The 26,662-nt window shown below is 38.9% G+C and overlaps 1 protein-coding gene across 2 annotated transcripts in view; it reads left to right on the top strand.

The window, feature by feature from the left end:
* Ghr (growth hormone receptor) overlaps positions 1 to 26,662 on the top strand; it is a 231,688-nt gene that overhangs the window by 187,953 nt on the left and 17,073 nt on the right. The window contains exons 4-6 of one of the 2 annotated variants that reach the window (XM_031360110.1): positions 16,295 to 16,424; positions 17,358 to 17,381; positions 22,097 to 22,269. In XM_031360110.1, coding sequence (XP_031215970.1) covers positions 16,295 to 16,424; positions 17,358 to 17,381; positions 22,097 to 22,269 — 327 coding nt within the window. The remainder of the gene's footprint in view (positions 1 to 16,294; positions 16,425 to 17,357; positions 17,382 to 22,096; positions 22,270 to 26,662) is intronic. The other variant, XM_031360111.1, reaches the window with a different exon arrangement.

The raw sequence follows: 26,662 nt of genomic DNA, 5'->3' as shown, positions 1-26,662 counted from the left end.
ATGGCAGGACTTGGCACTCACTCTGTTTCATGCTCATTCTCTTACCACCCTCCTCCTCCCCCATCCACTCTCACTGATCACCCTTCTTCCCCTACAACCATACTCCTACTTCTTTCATGACTCTCTCTCTCTCTCTCTGTCTCTCTCTCTCTCTCTCTCTCTCTCAGTGTATTTGAGAGTGTGTGTGTGTGTGTGTGTTTGTGAGACAGAGACAGAGAGACAGAGAGAGAGAGAGAGAGAGAGATTTAAACCTAGTTCTCCCTTACTCCCTCTTTGTTGAGGATCTCAGTTTTTGCAACCACTTTGTAAATTATGTAAAATTTCAGAAAAAAAGCTGAAAATTGAACTATCATATGATCCAGCCATACTGCTCCAACAACACATGTGAGTGACTCAGAGTTGGCATACTGTAGAGACTTCTGCACATTCATGTCTATCACTGTTTTGCTCACAAAAGCCAAAATATAATCAGCCTCAATGCCCATCAAAGAAGAATGATATAAGTTCATTATTCTTTATAGCCTAAATAATGAACATACATCATTTATAAAAAAATAGATAATATTGAAAATTGTCATATTAGACAAAATAATCCAAGCTCAGAAAGACAAATATCACATTTTCTCTAATATGCAAAATCTAAAAATACATGTAAATAAAATATATAAATGTATATGTGATAGTAAAATATAGTGGTGTAAGGGAGAAGCAGATATATAATAGATGTAAAGACACATATATAATAATAATTAAGTAAAGGGTTATGGGGAGGCAGATATGAATATATATAAACATATATATATATACATGATAATAAAACAGAATGAGTGTGAGAAGAGGGCAGATGTGTGTACTACAGCCATAAACTCCCAGTGAGCTTAAAATCTGAAAGATTATAGGTCTTAATTGGAATAAGCAGAAGTGAACCATTTAAATCTGCCATTAGGGTTTTGCTGAGAAGGAAACGAAGCTATTGAATAAGGGGAAAGACAGCAGTAATGAGTTTCACCTAATATCTTCGCCTGACAACAAAAGACCCAGAGAGTAATCCCACAAGGATTTCAGGGATGTTAACAAGGTTTGATGCCTTATGGTTAGATAAAGATAACACAGTACACTTGTTCTCCTAACATGTCTCATATGAAGCAGAGGCTCTAATTATTTGTCGCTGTTGGATCTTACATTCAAATCCTATACAACCTCATTTCTAATCTTTGCATTGCATTCTCAGCATCTTGCAAGTATCAACAGTGCCAGAGATCCATGTTCTCCAGGCTGGGCTTAATTGTAAGTGGATATCCAGTAAAATGTGAAAATGAAAGATAGGTTTCACTGTGTGCTAACCTGCCATCAGGAGAGGAAGCTGAACAGAGCATCACTTGGGCCAAAAGATAGGTTTCCTTCTTGGGTGGACCACTGGGCACTCTGGGACATGTGGATCTGCTCTCACTGTCTCCTCTTTGCACTTCCAGCTCTACCTCATCTACCTCATTTCCTTATTTAATCTGCCCAATAACTTGAGGGAGAACTACTATAAAAAAGGATGGAGGGTATTTTTTATTAAAATGGAAAAGTCATGTTACTTGATACCCTCTACTCTTGTCTCACTTCCATGAGATATCCCTGTGCTAAGGCTACAGTGTATTTACCTCATTCTTACATTAAATTTCTGGTTCAAAAGCCATCCCATAAACACAAAATATAAATATACCATTTTAAATTTTACAAAATATTCTGGGCATGATCCACTGTGTATTTAGTGACATGTAGATGCTGCTTTTTTTTCTACTTCATAAACCACAAGATTTGGGGTGCTAGAAGAAAATTTAAAATTTGAACTTGATGGATTGCTCACTATAAAACTTAAGTGAAATATTTCCTTTATTCCACTTTTTAAAAGATTAAATGAAAGTACAAGAATTCATATCACATTATTTGTTACAACTATAGTAAATTATGACCTTTCAAATGTTTACATCTTGAACATGTGGTTTGGGGCCTTTAAAAATAAATCTGACATAGCAACTATAGTATAAACTTCAAAATTACAGGCTGTGTGTCATGGGTTGACACTCTCTTTTGCTACAGCTGAAATCAGATGGAATTTCTGGCTTATTACAAAGACCATCCCTTTATTCTTTCTCAATTTCTTGCACTGTGATATCAAGTACCTAAAACAATGAGGTGTTCTAATAGATACAAACACCAGCAGAGCTGTTATCTGATGCAAACTTGTAAGTTTTGTAAGTGTTGAAAGGAACAAGAAACAGATTCACCTCCAGACTCGCCATTTGAAAATGCTTTTCACTGTAGTATTCTACCATGCTCTGTTTGAACATTTTACATATTTTAAACAGCTCAGAGTCCCCATAACAGGTTTATATAAGACAGATCTTATAGAACATATCTAACACAAGTCTAGACTAGGGCAGGGAAGAAGAAAAGTGGCTTGTCCAAAACATCACAGCTAAGAGATTCTGATGTGTGATTTGATCCCAGACATTCAAACACATACACTTTTACTACCATGCTCTTTACCTACTCTGGCTGTAGAAATTGTCCTCTAAACTCACAGACTGTTAGGAAGAAGTTGAAAATGTGAGCTTTTGAGGTAGAACTTCCTAGGCATGGTGTGCCCCATCTTTGAGTCTGCTTTTCACATTTTTACCAAGGTCTTCAAAACAATCCCCCCTTTGGTACTCCTGATAAGAGGACTGACCAAGATAACACACCAAAAGGATAGTCACTATAACTGATTAATTACTCCTCCTGTAGTTGTCTTGAACTGAGTTGTCCCATGTTGTCTTTGGTGTTTCTGCTTCTGACACTCAGCTGCCTGTAGGAAATACCTGGTTCCTGTGTAGGCAGACACATCTCGAAGATACATATGTCTTATTCAAAAGGAGGATTCAAAGTCTCTCCTTTAATGCATCCAACTCCACAGTTTAATACCCTGTATAGCCATGCGTTGCTTTACATCCTACATCTCACATCATTATCTGTTATCTGGGGATAAAAATTAGAATTAACTTTAGGGTACAGATTATGATAGCCAAATTTCCCAGGTGATGGGTGATAAACATTAGTTAAACCTGTAGTATTTGGCGCTTCCCTAATAATTCTCTATGGTTACTCTTGCTATGCCCATTTCATTTATCTGGAGGAAACAGATTCTGTGGGAGAGAAGACTGGTTTGCTAATATCAAAAGAAAAGGCTTCACCCTCAGGGAATACATGCCCAGAGCCTGGGTTCCTTCCCTACATTTCTAAACCCAATTTTGTTCATGCAGTCCTCATTTATGGGTGAAGAAACATGAATAAAAGTCACAGGAGAAACAGTACTATTGACCGTGCAAAATGCCTTCATGGGCATGCTAGCTAATTTAACTCATCTGCATAGGCACAAGGAATAACAACCATACTTTGCCTCAGTGCTCAGACATGCCTGAATCTGTAAATAAAGTTACATTAGAAAGTATAGCATTGGAAGAGATCACCCAGGACACTTTGTGTTGTGTTGGTGTCAGAAGTGGCCACTGTGGCTCTGAATCCAATCTTGAATCAGTGCTGGACCATTGCTCTCCAGTGGGGGCCGGGGGTGGGTATTAAGCCTTCTCTCTCAGTGGAAATGTGAAAATCAGCAGCTGAACTGAACGTCTGCTGCTGTTGACATTCTATAAAATTTCCCCTGAGACAAGAACTCTGTGTTCCAGTCCAAATTAAGTGACTATTTCCTGTTTGTTGACCTACAGCTTCAAGGTTACTAAGTCATCAGCTTAGAAAGGTTCATTATTCCCCTCTGTTCTAACAAAACACTGGATTCTATTAATGGTCCAAGTAAATAGCTTATATTCCCTTCATGCCAGCTACATTAGTTATTCCCTCTCCTTTTTAAAGCAGTTGAATCCCATGTCTTCCTCTAATTAGTTCAATGAAGATGAGTAAGACATTCAACCTCTCAAAGACTTAATCCCATATCTATAAATGGAAATAATGGTGACTCCTCCCGTAGTTGTCTTGAACTGAGTTGTCCCATGTTGTCTTTGGTGTTTTAGCTGCCTGTAGGAAATACCTGGTTCCTGTGTAGGCAGACACATCTTGAAGATACATATGTCTTATTCAAAAGGAAGATTCAAAGTCTCTCCTTTAATGCATCCAACTCCACAGTTTAATACCCTGTATAGCCATGCGTTGCTTTACATCCTACATCTCACATCATAAAGTGAGTTCAATTGCCATTCAGTGTGTCTGCTGCCTTGACTCTAGTAGAGGAACCTCTGAACTTGACCCTTCTCCTTTTTCAACTACCAGACTGCAAACTCTGCCTAAGAATAGAGACCTAAAACTATACAAATCAAGACAAAGGATTAAAAACAAAAGATGCCCAGGCTAGCAATTCAATAGGTCTAGGGTAGAGCCCACATGTCCAGTGATGATCAAGCAAACTCCTCTGCTGGCACTGGCTTATAATTCATGAGCCCATATGCCAAGTGTTTGCTCACAGGAAGGGGAAAGACCTTCTCTAGTACAGTTTGTATAAACTATTACTACAAACAACAAAGCTCTACAAAGAAAGGAACTATGCTGGGTGTGGGCACACATCTTTAATCCCAGCACTCAAGAGACAGAGGCACAGAGACTTTTGAGTTTGAGGCCAGCCTGCTCTACATGTGAGTTGTGGGCCATCCAGGGATGCATAGTAAGACCCTCCCCACAAAAAAAGGAAGAGAAGAAGGGAGGGAAGCAGAGGGGGAGAGAGGAATAAACAAAAAGATGTTCTGTCAGCAAGGTAATCATCAGAGCCACAGAAGCTTCTCATCTGGAAGGGGAATTCTCCATGTGTCCACCTCACAATAGCAAACTGATTTCTCTACACCTGTGCACAACCTTTACTTAAGCCATTCCTTATATAGCACAAAATACCGGAGACAAATTCAAGGGTTGTTTTACTTAACTGGGAAGATTTAATGGTAAGAAAAGTGTTGGCTCACTCTAGAATATTTATCTCCTCGGATGCCCACTCCCTTCCTTTCCACGTAGCTACATTTTATCTGATTGGCAGGTGCCCCCTTTTAAATAGTTCCTGCAACTCTGTGTCCCACTGAGCACTCTTTAAGGAGGAAGGCATCCGGAGCATTAGAAGGGAGTAAAACTCTCAACTCTATGTCTTGAACCTGTGCACAAAAGTGTATACCTAGCAACACCAGGGAAAATGTGGAAACTGAAGAGAATAAAATGCAAGTGTTTAAATAACACACTGACAGTTTATTTTCTGTAGGGATGATATTGTTTCTATATGGTGTGTCTCCAAAAATATCCATGTCAGAAACTTGGTCTCAGTGTGGCAGTATTACGAGGTGGTGGGACTTTCAGAGGTTGTGTTTAGAAAATGGTTCTTAGATTATTGGGAACCTTAACTTTGGAAGGGACTAATATAGTTCTTAGCAGATCACAATTCATTCCCAAGAAAGATATTCTTTAAAACGCATGTGGCACTAACTCCTTACTCCCTCTGGCTTCCTGTGAAATTGCCTCATCCAATCCCCAACCTCGCATTACCATTCGTCGTGATCCCCTCAGCAAAGATGAACTGGAGCCAAAGGCTTGATCTTGAATCTCAGAACTGCAAAATAAATCAACTCCTTTCCTTTATAAGTTCCTCAGGCTCAGGTAGTTCATAATGGTAATGGAAAATGGACTAATTGAGAAGACTGAGAGTCTAGGTCTCTTGCTTCATTTTACTTATTTATTTATAGGCATATTAAGCTGTCTCAAGTCATAAAAATTTGGGTTATATATCCCATTAGTCATATAGCCAGTTTACATGTTTACACACTTATAAATTGCTTACACATACATAGTACTCTAAGTTATTTTGTTTATTGTAGGTTATACACAAAAATAAATTTATAGAATGAGGATATAACTCAGTGGTAGAGAGCTTTCTTAGCTTCTGCACAGACCTTGAATTCAATCCATATCACTACAATCTATATGCATGTGTATATATACATATTTAAATTTTGTATATAGTTGAATCAAATGATATTCTAAAACATGATTAATATTTATTAGAGCAGAATGCTTCTTGAAATATACTTTAAAAGTTTACTTCTTCAGGAAGAGACAATTCTCATTTAGTGGTTTATAAAATAGGAATGTGAAGGCAGTCTGTATTTTGTGTATCAATGTGTTGCTTTAAAGGTATTCCAGTACACATCAAATTAGAGGTTCGCTCATAGTAAGAACTGGAGTCAGTCTTTGTTCATAGTCTTCAGAGTCTTTTCTGACTTGCAGGGTAACCTCCATCAGATTTGCTCGGAGCTCATGAGAGCTTTTCCTAAGTCTGTGAAAAGCACCGCATCAGCTACTTTCTGCTCAGTAATGGACTTACATGATCAGCTCACCTTTAATTTGAAATGTCTTTACACGAATCTTTTTAGGTCTCTTATTTGTTATAAGACGATCATAGTTGAACAACATGATATCTCTTAAGTCTGTATAGCCTTTAAGTCAGCCAGGAAGAGCCTGAAAAACTTCTGCTATGTGAAGAGATGAAGGATGATTCTATGAACAAGCTCTCTGAATGGCGACCCTCCCACTCTTTCTGTGAAGCTCCTCTCATAGCAAACATGACGTGATTCATGTACACAGGCTTAGCGAAGACTGTATGAGTCTGATCCGCAATATTAGAAATCTTTCTCTCCTTTTCTAATGTGAGACAAATAACACATAAAATATATTTTCTTTCTATCCCTTAATGGATCACCTGACCTAACCAACTGAGATACTAGATAATCCTTTGGGTACCTATGGATGAATGTGTAGATACCAATTTTACTTTAATTTCTAATATCTCTGTTGCTAGGATTCCCAGCCCATCTTTGCTCACATCTTTTTTTCTGCCCTTTGATTCTTGAGCATATCTTGCAACATGCTCCCTTAAACATGTCTTTTGTGACTACCCACTCCCTGTCCCTGATTTTTACTCTCCGTCCTAAGAAAATCCTTCTGAAATACATAGCCTATTGCCATGTCTCTCCCAGGAAACAGCAGCTGCATAGCTGCAAGCTTTCCATGTTGTAGCTCTCCACCACTAACAGTTTTGAAGGGGAAACCTTGGTAAAGAAAGCTTATGAGAAGAGCTCTGGCTTTGGCATGCATGTTTGAGAACATCAAGATTAATCCCCTTGCATTAAACCCAAAGACATATTTTCATTTTGTTTCCAATCTACCAGTCTATTGACTGTGTACCTACATACCTATTTGCTGCCACCTAGTGTATTGAAATGTAATGACATGTGAAATTTGAACTCATTGGATGCTGGAACATTACTTACTACTCAGAATGATTCTTCACTTTGGGTTTCTCATAGCTCCCAATTTATTACTGTGATCTAAAAATCATCATAATTTTCTGTCATAGAGTCTAGGGGTTCAGAATCAAGCCAAGCCCTGTAAGTGGTACCCTTAGATAATAATTAGGATTCGCAACTCTTGGGTACATAGCAAGCATAGAAGAGCAACAGAAATCATGATTTTCACTTCATAGAGGCAGTAGAACAAATACCCTCACTCTTTACCAACCACAGGATCATCGGCAGTTCAGCCTCTCGTTAGACAACATCTTTTTCTACTTGTGGTAAAATGGAACGGCAAGTCTGGCTAGCTTCAAGCTCTAAGAATCTATGACTCTAAATAAACCAAAGTCATGCCCCAGAAGACAGTTCTGTGCCTGTAATGAATGTCATTTATAGGTGAATGTCTAACCTCTGGGTATAGCTAGAAGTGATCAGAGCTCCTGACTTGGAAAAGAAAGAGCCAAATATAGGCAGTGATTTTATTTCATGTGTTCTTGAGAGCGGTCACTGGACTGTTGTCCACCCGTGTAAGGCTCATCATATATATGTCTCCAGCCTCCTGACCTCTCACAGAAATTTAGAAGTGGGCTCCTGTAAGTAACCCATTTCCCAAGTGAGCTTAGAATAATGTTGCATCCCTTTATTTTAAACAAATCTACATAGTGTTTTCAGTATATGCTACAATGTTTCATTTGGGTTTGCCTTATGAGTCTTATTTTCTCTGTCAGTCATAAGGGTTTTTTAGTCTGGGACATCTTCAGTTTCTCATTTCTGTGAAAAAAAAAATTGGCACATCCTGAAGGCAATGCATATGTTTCTCATAATGATAATGTTTTCCCCATTTATTTCACATACATGGAATAAAAGGTTAAATCTAAGGCCTTTTCAGATTGTATCCACAGCACTTAGTCTCTAGTCTTTGGTCTCTGCAGCTATCTGGCAGCTCATAGATGCCCATAACTCTTTGAACTTAATGCCAAAAGGAAAAATCCTACAGCATACCATATGGAGAGACGAGCTTTGAAGTGAGAAAATTGTGGATTTATGTCCCAGCTTTACTATTTATTGCATCTGTGTTTTGTCAAGAAATTATCTGACCTCTTAGGAGCAGCCCCTTAGCTATAAATGAGAATCACAATACTATCATATAACATTTTACACACAAGAAGTATGTGTATGAAATGACAAAGCACATGCTAGGAGTGTGGCACACAGTAGGGGCCTAATCTCTTCTAAAATACTTTGATACATTGCTTAAATAAGTTTTCTGGTTATATTCAAAGCTGATGGTTTAGGTGGCTAAGCACTTACCATGCAAGCATGAGATCACAATTCAGACTTCCAGAACCCATGGTACAATGGCATGCATCTCCAGTACTCCAGAGTTCATGGGTCATCTCTCTTGGTATAGGCAATGATGAAGAACAAAGAAACATGTCTCAAACAAGGCAGAAGGTTGGAACCAACAACCAAGCTTGTCCTCTGATTTCAATACACATATACCATAAAATGTTCACACCTAAACCCACCCACACATAAACATACACAGAGACACACAGAGAGAGAGACACACACTGTACACATACTTTACAAAAAATATATATTTTCCAATTACTCTAGTTAAAAGTAATCAGAACAGTTTTATAATTCTGTGATACATTTCCATTCAGAAAATATCAGCTATTATCACCAAATGTGACTCTTGGCGCAGATGTAAATTCTGGGAATGTGGAGACATGTGGCAGTGGTACAAAGAGTGCTCCTAGCATCTAGTAGCCAGAGAGTAGGAATGATGTTAAATATTTCAAATGCACACAAAGGCACTGAGAACATAGATTACCTAGTCTAAAATACCCAAAGTGCAGAAGTGTAAAAAGTTCTGTTGGATTCTAGATACTTAACATAGAAATCCTGACTAGACAAATAGATAGGAAAAAAAGCTTCCATTGTGGTTAGCTATGAAGAGTTTCACCTTGGCAAGGATTCATGTTTTAATTATGAAGTAGTTTTAGACTAAGATCAAGTAAAGTGTTGCTGTTTTTCCTTGAAAGTCAATTCCCAGAGGTATCTGGATCTACTAATGCACTAAAAATGGTGTGTTGCTCTCCTCGGTCCTGGTAGTAGTTATTTGCCAAAATCAACCACAAGTCAAGTACTTAGTATAACTCACTTCTCGGTGACTATAAAGAATGGGGGACTATAATTCTACTAGCAAGTTGTACATTTGAGACTCAATCTCAAATCTCACTGGCCTCCAAGCTTGTCTTTCCACAGTTATATTGATAATGTGCTCCATGGGCAGTTGTAACTCTCTACCAAAGCTACCCTTGTTCTTCTCTCTGGACTGACACAAAGCTGAAGCCTGGGAGTCAACCTTGCTCCCAGGATCTGCTTCCAAGAATCTTACACTAAGTTCCATGACTCAACAACTTACACAGCTGAACTCTTAGCTGAGTTCTTAGCTGAATTCTTGTAGTGTCTTAGAAACGACATTGGGAGAAGCCCTGGAAGACAGTTGTGAGCTTGCATTTCCACTCCACACAAGTGGAAGTTAAGACATGCTCTACTTGAGGGACACCATGATTGGTTTAATTGTGGACAACAGAGATTCATGTTGAGCATGCTGCCAACCCCTGAGAGCTACAGAAGCAGTTTTGCATCCTCATTACATGGAATTGCCCCCCTTAACCCCGTTTCCCCAGGATTGAGTGCATGCTGCTTCACCTTGCTAATGCAACCCCTATTTGGCATGTTTTTCCCCAAGGCTCGGTATTTAAAGGGCCTTTCAGTATAAATACTTGAGAAACTCATTGTTGTGCTAGTGTAATAAAGAAGCTCATTGTTCTATTCAGTGATCCTTAACATATCACAACATTTCACCTGGAGCATTTCAACAATGCTCGGGCATCACCCCAATCTAATTAAATTAGTCCTCCAAGGTTTTGTTTTTAATATTCCAAGTGATGCTGCCAGAATTTAGAGCCACTAGTCCAATTGGAAAGAGTTAGCATGCAGGTACCAAATCCATTTTTTCTTTTCTTTTGAGATTATAACATAGCTACAAAATTTTTTCCTTCCATTTCCCCCCACCAAACCCTCCCATATACTCTACTCTTCTTCAAATTCATGACCTCATTTTTCATTAATCATTATTGCATGTATATGTGTATTTATGCATATATACATGTGTATACATATACATATGCGTAAATACACATATACTTGCAAATTTATGCATTTATGCATATGTGCATATATATACATGTACATTTCTAAATATAACCTGTTCAGTCTGTATAACATTACTTATATGTGTGTTTTCAGGGCTGAGTCTTTGACATTAGATAATCAATTGATGTGCTCTTCTCTGGAGAAAATTACTTCTCCCACTCCCAAGATTTCTTCAATTACCTATAGTTCTTTGTATAGGATTGCAGTCTCATGGGTCCTTCCATATCTCCTTTGGCATGTCTGTTGTTCAGTTCATGTTTGGGTAGTCATATTGGTAAGACATCGTGGATATATTTTCTAACATTCCTAGGAGTCACAATCTCACAGAAAACTCCTTGGTCCCTGGATCTTACAGTGCTCCCAACCCCTCCTCTGCTATGTTCTCTGAGTCTTAGGTTTGGAGGTATTTTGTAGATGTATTTATTAGGACTGGACTCTACAATTGTATTTTGATTGGTTGTAGTTTTCTGAAGTGGTCTTGATCTGTTACAAATAGACACTTCCTTGATGAGGAGTAAAGACCACATTTATCTGTGTACACAATACACAATAAGGACAAATGTTTATAGATTATTGTTAGGGATTATGCAGGTTTGGTAAAGAAGTGGTTGTAGATTCTCCTCTAACAACCATGACTCCATTAGCACTGAAAATTCCAGTAGCAAACATAGCTTCCCTCCTGTTGAGTGGGTCTTACATTCAAGAGAGAGCTGTTGGTTAGCACCAAGTTATGTGTGCCACTACTGCACCTTTAGGGTTATTTTCCTATACTGGTCATTGATGTGGTTCATGGGTGTCACAGCTAGGTAGGAATACTAGTTGCCATCATCATTTTCAGGTTTGCATGACACCTTCTGCTACAGTGAAATCTAGTCCTATAAGTCTTGGTCTTAAAATGCAGAGACAGATGGGCAGAGAGCATGCTATAATAATGACCTTAATTTGGTAGATGTGTGGGTAAACAAACCCAACTCTAACATACCACTTACTGATGATGTTTGGTTAGTAAACTTCGTCTGTTTGTTTTTCATCTCAGGAAACTTGGTAGAGCTGTTTACTCCATTCTTTCTCCTCTTTGAAACCGTCCTCTATCTTTAGATACACTGACCTTTAGGTCTTAGTAACCATTTCTTTTTCTGAGTTCCTGAAGCAATCATTGCCTTTAACTACCTTTATTCTTAGCTATGTGCATACATTATTTTATTTGCTTTGCAGCCCAATAACTCTTCAAAAGCAGAATTCAGAAACAATGTTATTTTTGTGTTTCTTAGTACAACTTAAGAGTGTCAGCCAGGCTTCATAAATGCTTCTGAATTAACAGAAATATTGAATATCTGACATGAATTATCACAAACTATCCTATGGACAAACTATCCTATGGATTTGAAAATGCAAAACATTTTTCTTTGTTGGACAACAACAAAGTTTAGATAAGCTATAGAGTAAGAGAGATTGAAGCTATGAATAATTGTGTGTTTATTTCATTCTATGTGCATATATTTAAATTTTAGAAAACTATTCTATACTCTTATGCTATAACTTATTTGGAACAAGGCAGGACTGACATTAGTCCAGACTTTTGCTTACCATGCCCACTGTCCTGTGCATTGTTCACATCTCTAATAGATGCCAGCATCACCTCTTTACTAAGACTTGATGGTCAACAATGTCTCCATTCATTGCCAAATGTCTAATGGGAAGGAAACAAAACCTTATTTGATAACTCTTGGTTGAGGACAATGAGGTGTCACCTAGCTACATGTGGCACCAGTATATACTTGAGTATTTTAAGAATAATATTAGTGGTAAACACATAAGAGAATGGCAATTCACTGTGTTCTTAGAAATACATTTTTAAGGATTAAAGGGAAATATTTTCTTTCTTGTGATTTAGAGGACACATCTAAGTATATGATATGTATCATTGTATTTGCCAGGTTGGTCATTCTTTTATACAATATAAGTGTGCTGTACACATAAACCGGTTTAAATATATATACATATTTTATACATAAGAACTCAAAAATATTGTGATAGTAATTCTACATAACAAGAGAATATATGCAGGGCAGAAACAGTAACTCATGGTTTTTCCTTCTCAGAGATGAACCCAACCTCTTTATTTTATGTAAAATATTCTGTCTGGTTTACCATAATCCTTGGGCTAAAATATACTACTTAAAGAAGTAACGATTATTAATCTACTGGCAACCCAAAAGTGATTGCTCAGTGATTGTTGACCAATGCACAAATGAATGAATGGAACCCAACCCTAAAACCAAAAACTTTTAGTGTGTTGTGTTACTTAATTTTTTGTTGCTGTGATAAAATACTCTAACAGTAGCAACTTGGGAAAGAAAGGGTTTATTTTACCTCATAAATAGGAGTCACAGTCAAGCATTACAGGGAAACAAAGCCTCAAGAACTCGAAACAGCCAGTCACAACCGTAAAAAGGGCAGAACAGACAGACAGTATACACATACTCATGCTCTTCTTACTGTCTTCCTTCACTCTTACATGTTCTAACCAGGAGATGGTGCCACTCACAGTGTACAAGTCTTCCCACTTCAATTAGCATAATCAGGATAATCCCCCACAGACATGCCCACAGACCAAGCTAATTAGACAGACCTTAACAAGACTCTTTCCAGGTGATATTAGATTGTGCTGACATAAACTAACATCACATGTGCTCATTACAAAAGTGTACTCATTGCATTTGGAACTGTATCTCTGTCTCTTTTGCCTGCTCTTGGGACTCTTTTCTCCCTATTGGTTTGCTTTGTCCAACCTTGATATTAGGGCTTTTGCCCTTTTCTGTTATCTTGTTTTGTCTTCTTTGACTCTTCTCTCTTGGAGGACTGCTTTTTTTCTGAAGAGAAAATGGAGGGGGAGTGGATCTGAGGCAAAGGGAAGATGGGGGGGATCCAGAAGGAGTTGAGGAAAGGAAATCTGTAGTGGAGATATATTGTAGAGAGAAGAATCTATTTTCAATAAGTTTTTTAAAAGAGAAAGATGAGGTTATATATAAAATGTTATATCATTGTCATTCAGAATTAATGTTCTCAACAAAACAACAAAGAGTCAGGACTCATTTGCCCACTACCTTCCTCTAGCAATAGGCTCCCTCTAACTTCAGATTCTAAGTTTTCAGTGACATCAACTTGATTTTGGCAAAGGCATTCTATACTTTCAGGCTTGCATTGTAACATTCCTGCCATCACTAGCTAAGAACTTGTGAAATCCAGACAAGACCCTCCAATGAATGGTAGCAAATAGAAATGCCTGCTGACTCTCAGGAAGGAAATTATGATATGACCTAGTGATTCCTAAATTAACTGTCAAAGGCTACTTATGAAAACCACTGGGAAACATTTAAAAGTCCAATACACAAACAAATAGTTGACCCATAAATTACCAACTAAATAGAATTTTAAAGGATGGAACATAAGCATCAATATTTACTTAATTCGTCAATAAATTCAGACATGTAAGTTTTATTTCTGTCTGTGGATTTCTTACCAGGAATTTAAATTTCAAAGGACCTAACAGCTCCATATAGAATTGCTTCAGTTAAGTCCCACTGAGGAGCTTTTCATATGGCCAAGGGATCGAGCAGTGTTTTTTGTGCAGTGAATTATAAAACTCTGTTCCCAGAACAATGGAGGCCCAAATTAATAGAAATGGCTTTAGAATTGCAAAAGTGACTATTCAATAGAAGATATCAAGGAACTTCAGGTTACTTTATAGTTAGTGAACTTTATAACTTCTTGCCTTATATATTTTAGTTTTTTTTTTTAAAAAAATTGTATTTTTATTTGATGTTTTGACAAAATAACTTTAAAATCAGATGGTAAGATGTCATAGAAACACATCAGGTGCCATAAACAGGAAACTGTTAAATTTTACAATCAGCCGGGCGGTGGTGGCGCACGCCTTTAATCCCAGCACTTGGGAGGCAGAGGCAGGCGGATTTCTGAGTTCGAGGCCAGCCTGGTCTACAGAGTGAGTTCCAGGACAGCCAGGGCAACACAGAGAAACCCTGTCTCGAAAAACCAAAAAAAAAAAAAAAAAAATTTACAATCAAAGTAAATGCCACAGTTGTCAAGTTGTGGACATACTTGCTATATTCACACAGGGAATTTGGACTATATAATTTATGCACTTTGGTATTAAAATAAGAAATAATTCAGATTCAACACAATTACTTACTTTGTTACAAATATTAGTCAAATTTGGGAATGTATGAGTCTTTAAACAACAAAATGGAACTAAGAATTGGATGATAACATAAAACTTATTTACAAGTCTCCAATTTTTCTTGAAAACATCACATGAGAAGTAAGCAAATAGAATTCACCAGCTTTTGAAGCATTTAGCAAACTTCAGTAGAATATCAATACCTGCAGAGGGGTTGCCTCAAGCTGAACTTTGTGTAACCAACATCACTTTCTATCTAATTCCAAGTTCCTACAGAACATCCCATAGAGGTCTTAAAACCCAATGGCTCTTCTAGCCCAAAGTTTCAAAGTCCTTCCACAGTCTTCCCCAAAACATGGTCAAGTTGTCACAGGAATATCCACTATGCTGGTACCAATTTGTCTCAGTCAAGGTTTCTATTCCTGCACAAACATCATGACCAAGAAGCAAGTTGGGGAGAAAAAGGTTTATTCAGCTTACACTTCCACATTGCTGTTCATCATTTCAAGGAAAGCCAGAACTGGAACCCAAGTAGGTCAGGAAGCAGGAGCTGATGCAGAAGTCATGGAGAGCTGCTACTTACTGGCTTGCTTCCCCTGGCTTGTTCAACTTGCTTTCTTATAGAACCCAAGACTACCAGCCCAGAGATGGCACTTCTCACAATGGGTACCCCTCCTTGTTCGCTAATTGAGAAAATGCCTTACAGCTGGCATTTCCTCAAGGGAGGCTCCTTTCTCTGTTATAACTCCAGCTTGTGTAAAGTTGACACACAAAACCAGCCAGTATAGTCAATCTCTGGCCTACACAAACACACACAGACATAGATACTCTCGTGTATAGACACACATATGTATACACAAACACACAGATATGCATACACACACACACACACACACACTCACACACACACAAAGTCTCCAAAGAAGAAATGCAAATGACTACCAATGCTCTTCCAAGATCTTTGAGTACAAGCAGTGCTAATGCTAAAATTTCTTCAGAGTGTTGAACCTCTTCAGTTCCAACACTCATTTGTACAAGTGGAAATTAATCTGGGGGACAAAGGTTGAACTCTCTTGTGAATTGCAACATTCTTTTCTGGGATGCTATAAGTGGATGCTAAACAATACTACCTTTAGGCTTAAGCATCATTCCTTAGGACCTTTCTGCTCTCCTCCTGTTATCAGACTCTAGTCCTAGCATGCCTTCCAAAAGAACTACCCACCTCCATATCCCTTTCACTAGCTCTGGATCTTAAACAGGCCCTAAGGAATAATGCAGGAAATGAAGCCACAACGGTTTGGCTTCAGAATTGATGACTGACAATAGCAAGGAATAGATGCTGAGAAGGCGAGCCAGGAAAACAACCTTTCCAGATGTTAGCATCACCTTCCAGAGAGACTGGCTTTATCTCCATAGTTCCTGCTTTACACACAGTTATGTTTCATGGGAATGTCACATGACCCTCCTCATTCCATGTCTGCCTTTTCTCCTTACTCTGCAGGTTCTTCTGGAAAGCCTCGATTCACCAAGTGTCGTTCCCCTGAACTGGAGACATTTTCATGCTACTGGACAGAAGGAGATAATCAAGATTTAAAGGTCCCAGGATCCATTCAGCTATACTATGCTAGAAGGTGAAGGCTTCATGCCCCTCTGACTCTTTCCTCCACTGATTTGTCAGTGCAGATCATGTGGAGAGATTCAAATCCTAAGTGAGAGCATGTGGGCACGCCTGTGTGCATATGAGTATGCAGAGGCTTGCGTAATATTTGAACCGAGGAGGTCTTAGGGACCTCTCTAACATAGTGTGTTAAATTGAGGAAAAGAAATGAAGTGGGAAAAATTGTGTACATATGTGAGGGAAAGGCTGCAGAGGCAAAGAAAATTGCAGGTGTAATATCCTGGTGCACATGTTGGCATGTTTGAGAATCAGAAAAGCCTGTACAGCTGATACGAAGCTGAAACTCAGGACAGTTACATGTGAAAGAGTCAGTGGACTACTCAGAGACTGTGCCAATGCTTGTAGGCCAGCGAAGACCACTGAATCTTCCTTTGTGTTTTGAAAAACGCAAAGCCTCCATTACTTGGTTTCTCTATAAGAATAGGCTGTTGTATTAAATTAATTAATTGTAGTAAAAAATGAGGGAACTTGCTCTTTTGTTTTTATCCATGTCATCTGGAATGACACTTGATGAGGAAAACAAACATCTGGAAACGTGGTCATCAACCAATCATTGAGTTTCATTCACTGACCATGTCTTTCTTTCCTCTCCTCCCTCTGTTACCACACAGCATTAGCATAATTTATGGGATACTCTGTGATATTTTAATACATCTATATGATGTGTAATTCTCAAACCAGGACAATTGGTGTATCTATCATTTGAGGCATTTATAATTTTTTTTTGTGCCAGGGTCATCAAAAATCTTCTCTACTAGATATTTTGAAATATATAATTAATCATTGTCAACTATAATTACTCTACTGTGCTATACCACAAAACTTCACTGTTTTAAATGTTACAGTTAAATTCTTTCTTATCTTTCTTTCCTCCATAAACCTCCAGGGAAGGCCGAGGACAAGCTGCAAGGTTAGTGAGGACCCTTTGTCTTAGACTCTCATCCAAGGATCTGAGAATGATGTGTTCCATTCCACAGATGATAGGGAAGGGAAGGAAAATGGGGGCGGGGCAGCTAGTGGGAGCTAGCATCCTTCAGTATGTCCTGTCTTCAGTCCTTGCTCATCAAGAAATGGTCAGCAAATCAGTTAAACTAAGCCTCCTTGTGTCTAGGAGTCGTATAATAGACTTAGCTCGCAGCTTCTTAGGAGGATTTTTGTTAGATGGAAGAATTCCTGACACAGTGCATTCTGCATAGTGAGTACACAGCTAATCAATCATCAGTCAACCAATCAATAAGCAGGATTTTCTTAGTATATAATAATTTAAAACAATAATGATGTAGAACCCAGATTCCTAAGGTATAAAAACTAATTCCTTATTGCTTATAGTTATTAGTAGGCTATAAGGACTTTTTAATGCCTACCTGAGTATTTACAGACAACAAAAACTTTAAGTGAACAACAAAGACTCACCCTATGCACCTTTAGTTATAAAAGGCATCACAGATATACCCCTGCCAAAGATGAGATGAGGTAGGTTGGCACCAACCACACCACTTATTTATCTTGAGGTTGATACTGTAAAGAAGTATGGGCTGATAAAGTAAAGGCAGGCAGGCAGGCAGACACTCAGATGTGAAGCTAAAGTGTTCGGGAACACCTTTGAGCATGTATGAATTGATTCTGTCATTTCTAATAGGAAAAGATACAGAAACTCACTAGATGCCATCTTTACAACTTGCTTCAGTAGCTCAGACAACTTAGAGTCATCAAAACAAATGAGAATTTTTTTCATACAGGCACCACTGACCAAACCAATCCAAGTAGCAATGGGATAACATTTTGAATCAGTTCCACTCCAGGAAAATGATTTTTCTACCCTCCTGTCAGTCACCAATCCTAGCTGTGAGCCAAAGGATGAATTCAGAACCAGGAAGCCCTCACACATATCCTTGTCTTACTTTCCTCCATCAGAGCCTCAGTGACTGTCTGCAGGCCTCCTCCTCACACCCCAATCTTCCCAGCATCCCCTGTCTGTACTCTCCCTGGGAACTAACAAGAAATCTGCTGCAAGTGTGACCAGGGGAAAAGAAAATCTCAGACATATGCAAAAGAACATCCTGTTTTAGCCCTAGTGGAACCTAGAATCTCAGGAGAAAAATATTCCCACCTCCCTAAATACCATGAATACAAACAAACTCATGACCAAGTGCCAAACCAAACTCCCCAAATCAGGATCTTGTGTTTTCTCTACAAAAAAAAACATAAATACTTTGAATATTCTAGCCAAACCCACAAAAGCCCTCAGCCCTGTTTGTCTGGGAATCAAGTGTAAAATAAAGGGTTAGTCTATCAGAATGGCTCTGTACTGATACATGGACTCTCAGCGCCCACTTACCCAGAGACAAAGGCACAGAGGGTACTTGCAAATTTTGCTATGGTTTCTGAGAGTTTGTTCCTAGGCAACCCCTAAAACTATAGAATCATGCCTCTCATCCCTCACCCACAACACTACAGCACACTTTAATTCAACACTTTCAGTCGGTGGAGGCAGAAAGAACCAGAAGATGTGGTAGTGTGACTAGGCTGTTCTTGGAATCCAAAGCATACATGAATCTCAGCACGTTGTGCTGTCAACACGGCAGAAGGGCACAGGCCTGCATGTGTTCTGCTTGGACCCAATCCTAGCCAGGTAAGCTGGCAGAGGAGATGGCCCAGCTTAAGAAAGTAGCTGATTCAGAGCAGTCTCTAAAGCCCTGTGATTGAGATCCTGCCAAATCCAGCCTCTGTTCTTGAAGGCAACTGGGCTTAAATGCGAAGCAGAGCCATGACAGAAAGAGGCACTGCTAAATATGGCAGAGCTTTGGGAAGGCTTCCTGGGAGTGAGCTGAAGCCTGTCAACATCAGCCTTTCATTTCACTCTTTTTGCCATTTATTTTAACAAAAAGGGGGAGGGGGTATCATCAGACTTCATCATTTGAGACCCAACTGCCTGAGATGTAGGATGATGATTAATCTGTCTCCTTTTTGTTAGAGAAGGTTGGTTAGCTATGTCTGTCCCTGAAGTTTATGCCAGACAGAGGTGGGATGTATGTATGCCCTGTGGGTTCAAGGGACTCCAAATAACCCAGCAGCTCTTGATGGAAGGAGCCAGTCATGGTAGTTAACAGTTGGCATCCCTTAGTTGGAATTATTTAGTGTTTGTGGACCTGGAATCTGGTTTTATTTTTATGACTTCTCTGTTCTTTATTTTTACTCCAATTCAAACCTTTAGAGAGAAATACTGTTTTCACTCTCTATTTTTAATGAAATCTCTTACAGTCCTTACTTCTGTCACAAGGTAGTCTGTGGCAAATCAAAAAAAACTTCATTTGAGGCAAAGAAAAGTAGCTTCCTTAGATCATCTTATGTCTTGTAGAGAACAGAGGAAAGACAAGTAACTTCATTTTTCATGAGGTTATTTGGTTTTTGCCTGAGATTTACTAACTAAGAGCTCCATTTTAGCCAGGTATGGTGGCAGCGTTTAGTCCCAGCACTTAGAAGGCAGAAGTAAGTGGATCTCTGAGTTCAAGGCCAGCCTGGTCTACAAAGCAGGTTTCCAAATACCTAGGACTACACAGCTGTTTTGAAATCATGTCTCAACAACCATGAAAGAGGGGGAGAGGGACAGAGAGAGAATGAGAGAGAGAGAGAGAGAGAGAGAGAGACAGAGAGAGAGATCCTGAGATTAGGAGTTGTGTTTTAAACTGGCTATTCCTGATCTACTATGCTTCACATTCAGATTAACTCTTATAAGTACTATGTCCTGTGGAACTAAAGGATTTAGAAATCCTAACCAGGGTTTTACACACAAGCTCCAGGAACAGGGCTACTTACATTGAGAAATGTCAGCAAACCTCACAGAAACTGTGAAGTACAGCAGAGCTATATGGCTCCTTATAATAGACAAAGACCTGCTGACCACCAGCTGCCCTGGATTGCTGCACCACCCTAAAACTTACTCATTAAAACTGACACAATTAATCACATAAAGTGCATTTGATATCTTATCTGTTATTGTTGAGTGCCCAATGTTCTGGACAATTTTGGTAGAAATTTTTAATTTACACTCAGTTTGAATGTCACTGTCTCTGACAGTTCACTGTCACACCACTGTGCACGATGCACATGCACAAGCATACTTTATCGTTCCCTTTGCTTTTCTCCACTTACTTTCCCTGTAATTACTTTTCCCTGTCTTCTTTCCACCCAAGAAGCTTTTAAGAATCTCAGCCGGAATTTAAGCAACAGTTCACTGTCTCTGATTCTGAATTCTCTCCTGTTTTAATCCCAAGTGTATTCAAACAGCTGATGAGCAGCTGTCTCAATGGCCCCTGATTCTAGATAAGTTCCTAGTACCAAATAACTAGCCTAAGAAACAGCTGTTAAGAAGGAAATGTTAATTCGGCTGACTCCAGGGTTCTTCATTCCTTCCTTTCAGGCCCTGCCTTCCCCCTCAGCCTGTGTTTTTATTGTCCACTGCTGCCAGCACCTCCTGACAGTGTGACACTCTCGAACATCCACATCTAGCTTGCCAGCACCTGAGCCTGCACACGCTTGTGCACAGATATATGTCTATATGTGTGTAATGTAGAAGGCTAAGGTTGATGTCAGTTGTCTTTTTTCATTGCTTGCCACCTCTTCATTTTTAAGATAGAGTCTCTCACTGAACCTGGCGCCTTGCCCAATTGGCTAGACTAGCTAGACAAGCAAGCTGGAAGGATGCTTCTGTCTACCTCCCTAGCACTGAGGTTCCATGTGCCTCTCACAAAGCATTTTCATGGGTTCTTGGCATCAAATTCAGGTCACTGTGTTTGCACAGCATGCACTTTACTGACTGAAGCATCTTGCAGGCCCCTTACTTTAACCTTCTTTCTTAGCCAAAGGTACCATGGCTTTGCATCCTCTTCACCAGTAAACCCTCTTCTCAACAGAAAGAGGCTAGTAAATAAAACAGAGAGAACGAGTTATCCAACCTGTGTTTATCAATCATCAAGTCACTGTGGCAAGCACATGAGAGAAACAATTTAAAAGAGGAGGGGTTTACTTTATTCCACGTCATAGAGGGCTCAGTCCACAGTAGCTTGAATATGCTGCTATGGGCCTATGGAAGGCAGAAAATAGTGGTGGCAGTAGCATGTACATCTCTGGCTACTCAGTTTATACTGTCAAGGAAGAAGAGAGCCAGTCAGGGGGAGGGGCTTGGAAGGAGATAACACTATCCAAAGTCACACACCCTCAGTGCCCTGCTTCCTCCAGCCAGCCTACCTTCTGTTTTCTACCACTCCCAATAATGCCATCAAATTATGATTCCATCAATGATTAATCCAGTGATTGAGTCACTGAGGAATCATTGGGTCCACCAGCTGAGAACTCACAGCATAGACACTCAATAAGCAGATGTTTTTATTTTAGGCAAAAGTACCATATGGGCTCCTGACAATCTTCAGATTCTAGTAACACTGTCTATAGATGGGATATTTCTAAGAAATGGTACTCCTGAAATGTTACATTTTTATGTTGTAAGATACTTGTGTATCTTATACAATCTTACAGAATCTGGCTTTGACATACCTTATTTTGACTAAAGCTATGGTGTATTTGGGGGAATGATTAATCTTCTTTTTTTTTTACCCTACATTTCAGAATTGCTCATGAATGGACCCAGGAATGGAAAGAATGCCCTGATTATGTCTCTGCTGGAAAAAACAGCTGTTACTTCAATTCATCATATACCTCCATCTGGATACCGTACTGCATCAAGCTAACTGTAAATGGTGATTTGTTGGACCAAAAGTGTTTTAGTGTTGATGAAATAGGTAAGCCATGGTTTGCTTCATATGACAGAGTTTTAAACTAAATATTTAGGAAGCCCCAATTTCCAAGTACAATCAAGTAGAAAGACTTTGTAGTTTTAGGTATATGGAGTCTGTCTCACAGGAATCTAAAAGAATAGAGTCTAAAAAGATAGTTAACTTGATTCCAGCTTAAAGAAGCCTGGCAATGGAACTAGAGAGATGCTGGGTACCTAAGAGCATTGGCTACTCTCCAAAGGACCCAGGATTGTTTCCCACCACCTACATAGCAGCTAACAACCATCTTGAATCTAGGGGGATCTGATACCTTTTTCTGGCTCCAAACACAAAATACATAATGCATAGACATGCATGCAGACAAATAAAATACATAAATTTTTAAGTTTAAAAAGTATATACCTGGTAGTAGATGCTATGAAGAAATGAATCAGGGACTGAGAGATGGCTCCAAAGTTAAGAGCACTCGCTGCTCTTCTAGAGGACCTGACATCCATGTGGTGATTCGCAACCACCTATAGGTAGTTTCAGGAACCTTCGAACCTCTGTGGTATCAGGTGTGCCCATGGTGCACATATATATAAACAGGCCAGACAATAGAATAATATCCTAGATTTTCTTGATCACAAAACAAAGCAACCATAGCCACAAAACAAAATTTACCAAACAGCCACCATTAGGTCAAAATTGTGTTTATATGACCTCAAACAAACATTGATGAAAATCAGCTCAAGAAAACGAGTCAGAAATTCATGCGGATGAGTTCTTTCCCATCTTGTGGACATAAAGAGTAACTGAAACCAGTAAGCATAACTGGGATGTCTGTGCTTACGGTATAATTGTATAAACAACAAAGGGAAAGAAAGCAACACAGGATTTTCAGTAGCTGACTGGAGTATTTTAAAAATCAATCCACAAGATCCCATTCTTTTCTCACATGAACAGTTGCTTCTCAAAGACAAGTGTTGCTTCTTGGGCAGCAACAGACTGTTGTTAGTATCATAAAGAAATTGATTTGGCCATTTGTGTTGATAGATTGAAGTAGGGACAAACTAGAGGCAAAGCTATCAGAAGACTTTGATAGTCACATGAAAAATGACTAAAAGGGTCCCAATAGTAACACAGAGGAGGGAAGAGGAACTAGGTGAAAAGTCAGTCTATGGTGACCCTGGTATGTTCTGAGAAAAGATATCAGTGTTCTGAACCCATAGTTTACTCATGCATTGTGCGTGTACTGTCCTTCACAGGGCTGTTCCTTGGATTTAGATGAAACAATAGAATAGTTCGATGTGTGCCACTTATTCAGTTCATTCAACAAATATGTCCTTACCTTGGGCCAGGCATTTTTTTTTTATGTGCTGAAAAAGAAAATATCTACCTAGTAGTACTAAATCCCAGAGAGGGTGGAAAGGGTCAATGCCACAGAGAAATACAGGGCAAGAGCACCAGGGTGTGGGGAGGCTGCAGCGTTAAGTAGGGTCATCTGGATTGGTTTCCCTGGTGATAGGTACAGCTGAGGAAAGAGCACTCTGGTTAGTTTCTGAGAGAAAAGCATTTTAGCAGGAAGGCACAGGGTGAGCACTCTGAAATGTAAGCATGCCTTCTGCATGAAGGAAGCAGCAGGCAGCAGAGGAGTTGCCACAGACTGGGGAAGGAGAGGAGTGGGAGAGGCAAGATTTGAGAGAGTCATTTTCCTGCTCTTCTAATGGCTTCCCCTTGGAGTGAGATAGAAATGCTGGGATGGTCTAACTTAAAAGGTAAGAGGATGCTGTGTCTGTGGGTTATGTGGAGATTAAGACTGGAAGAAAGGGGACAAAGATCTGAGGAAGAGAACAGGAAAGGAGCTAACACAAGTGAAAAGGGATAATTCTATTTTCATAGAGAAGTTGACAGAATATGTGGTCCTGACAAAAAAGATAAGAGTTCACAGTTTTTATCCTAAGTAATTGGAAGGGTAAGGTCACCACTGAGAGAGATGAAAGATGAAAGAGGAGCAGCTAGGTGTTGGCAGGAAGACCAGAAACCTTTTCTGCAAATATTAAGTTTCAAGTACTCTTAAATATTTAAGAGGAATTGTCAGCTAAGGTATATAGGCTTATAATTTTCAAAACATACTTTAATAAGTGTACTTAAATGCTTTAACCCCTTTCTTAGCCCACCACCCACCAGAAGTAGTGGAAATGAAAGGCTAATAGAACAAAGGAGAATGTGGGCCTGTTTAGAAATAGCTTTTTGGAGTGAATCTAATTTGCATTGTCAGTTCACAGGAATCAGCAGCAGTAGCTCAATCCACTCACAAACACCATTCATGAGTCAACAATGGCAGTCTGATCCAGAAGAAACCTCCAGGCTTTGTCAATCAGCCCAAGTTTTGACCTATGGTAGCAATTAGAAGCCACCAGAACACCACCAAAAGTACTTTGGTGCATTTTTCTCTATGAAGTCATGACAAACGATGACCCGCAAAGAGTGGCAAGGAGAACCAATACCACACAGTGCTGTCCACTGTCTGTTGGGTTATATTTATACCTCTTCCAAACATCACATATTCTTTCAAGCATCCACTCTAGGAAAATATTGCATGCTCTTTTTCCAGGATGCTTCCAGAAAATCACCATATGTTTGTTCTCAGCAAAACATCCTCCCATGTGTCACCTTCAGTAAAAACATCTTCTCATAAGACAGTTTCCAGAGAAATATCACATGACACAACTGAGTCTCCAAAAAAACCCAGAAATTTCCACTTCAAAGGCACATAAATGTGTGAAGGAGTGAGGAGCAGGCTGCTATATGTTTCTAATAGAAGGTCTGAGCCTTCTCCTGTAAACACTGTGTATCACATCTGTTTATAGTGAAAATGGAAATTTCTATGAATAAACATGAGTGATGAATTTCAGAAAATTTTCCATCAGAAATATTTTTTAAAGCCCCAAGTATGAGAGAATACCTGTGTCCCAGCACTGTGGAGGCTGAATCAGGAGCATCATCAATTTGAGGCTACATAATGAAATCCTTTCTCAAAAATATTATATATACATGTACACATGTATATAGATAGATAGATGTGGATGGAAAGGTAGGCCAGCTATTGAGAATATTTTCTACTGTATAACTCCACTTTAGGAGGTTCCAATGCCCTCTTCTGGCCTCTGCAGGCATTCATTCATGTGGTATATGTGTACATGCAGATAAATACTCATACACATAAAATAAAAAAATAAACTTAAAAGTATGAGGAAAGACATGTTCATGGAATTAGAAAAAAATCATAAAAGAAGGAGAGTATCTTGTGGGAGGAGGACAAAGAAAAGACAGTGAAACATGAAAGCAGAAGTAGAGACTATGTTCATGGTGAGAGGGGACTAACAAGTGGAAGACTCTAGGAAGTGAAGGAATCCAATGAAGGAGTGAGATGAATTAAAAACAATGTAAATTAATACATATATGTGAAAATATTATGATGAATGCCCTACTTTTTATGCTAACTTTAAAAAATTAGTTGAAATGCAAATACACATTTAAAACAAGTCACTTAAAAAGTTAAGCATGTGGTTATTCCTCAGTTCCTAACAAATATAGGACAAAGTAATACTGTGGTTGTATAGGACTATGTAGCTTGAATATCCTTCCAATTTAATTTCTAAAATGTATTCTTCTATATATGTAATTAATATTTTTAAATGAGGAAAAATCTTATTTCAAAAAAAAAAAAAAAGGTTTATGTGACAGTGGCCATATCATACCCTTCCATTATAGGTCTGTGTCCACTCTGGGTCAATGCAAAAGTTTCTCTCTTTGTCTACAAAACAGCTCCTTATAACATGTATTTGTAGGCTTCCCTCTGGTTAATTCTATGGATCCAAACTTTCTAAGTAGCTATGTGCATATGTTAAGAAATAAATTAAGTTTTAATGCTGTATCTCCAAGTAGTTTTAAAAGGCTTGATAATAAGCCCTATCTAGCAACACTTTGCTTGAGACATGGCAAGTTTTAGATATAAATACTAGCTTTGGAATCTATACTTATCTTAAACTCTAGTCTTTATGGTCCTCATAAGAATACAGAGATATATTTAAGAATATAATAGAAGATTCCTAACAGAAACTGAGCAAAATGCAATTTCAAATTGCTCATTTAACAGTTAAGCAAAGAGAGAAAACACTGAATTATCACTAACTCAAGATAGGAGCATAATGCTTTATTTCTGATGACTAAGAAACAACGTAGGATAGGTAGGAAGACAGCAAAACTAGAAAACAAGTGGAGAGGGCTCAGGGGACTGAACTGTAGCAACACAGAGATGCAAAAGGCAAGGTCCTTCCTCAGATCACACACAGTTTGGAAGGAAAAATCCTCTGCTTCCTGGAATGAGCCATATTTAAAAAGTGAAGTCTTTCTG

This window comes from Mastomys coucha, unplaced genomic scaffold (assembly GCF_008632895.1).
Source record: "Mastomys coucha isolate ucsf_1 unplaced genomic scaffold, UCSF_Mcou_1 pScaffold8, whole genome shotgun sequence".
Classification (NCBI taxonomy): Eukaryota; Metazoa; Chordata; class Mammalia; order Rodentia; family Muridae; genus Mastomys; species Mastomys coucha.
This window is presented reverse-complemented; position numbering and strand designations above follow the sequence as displayed.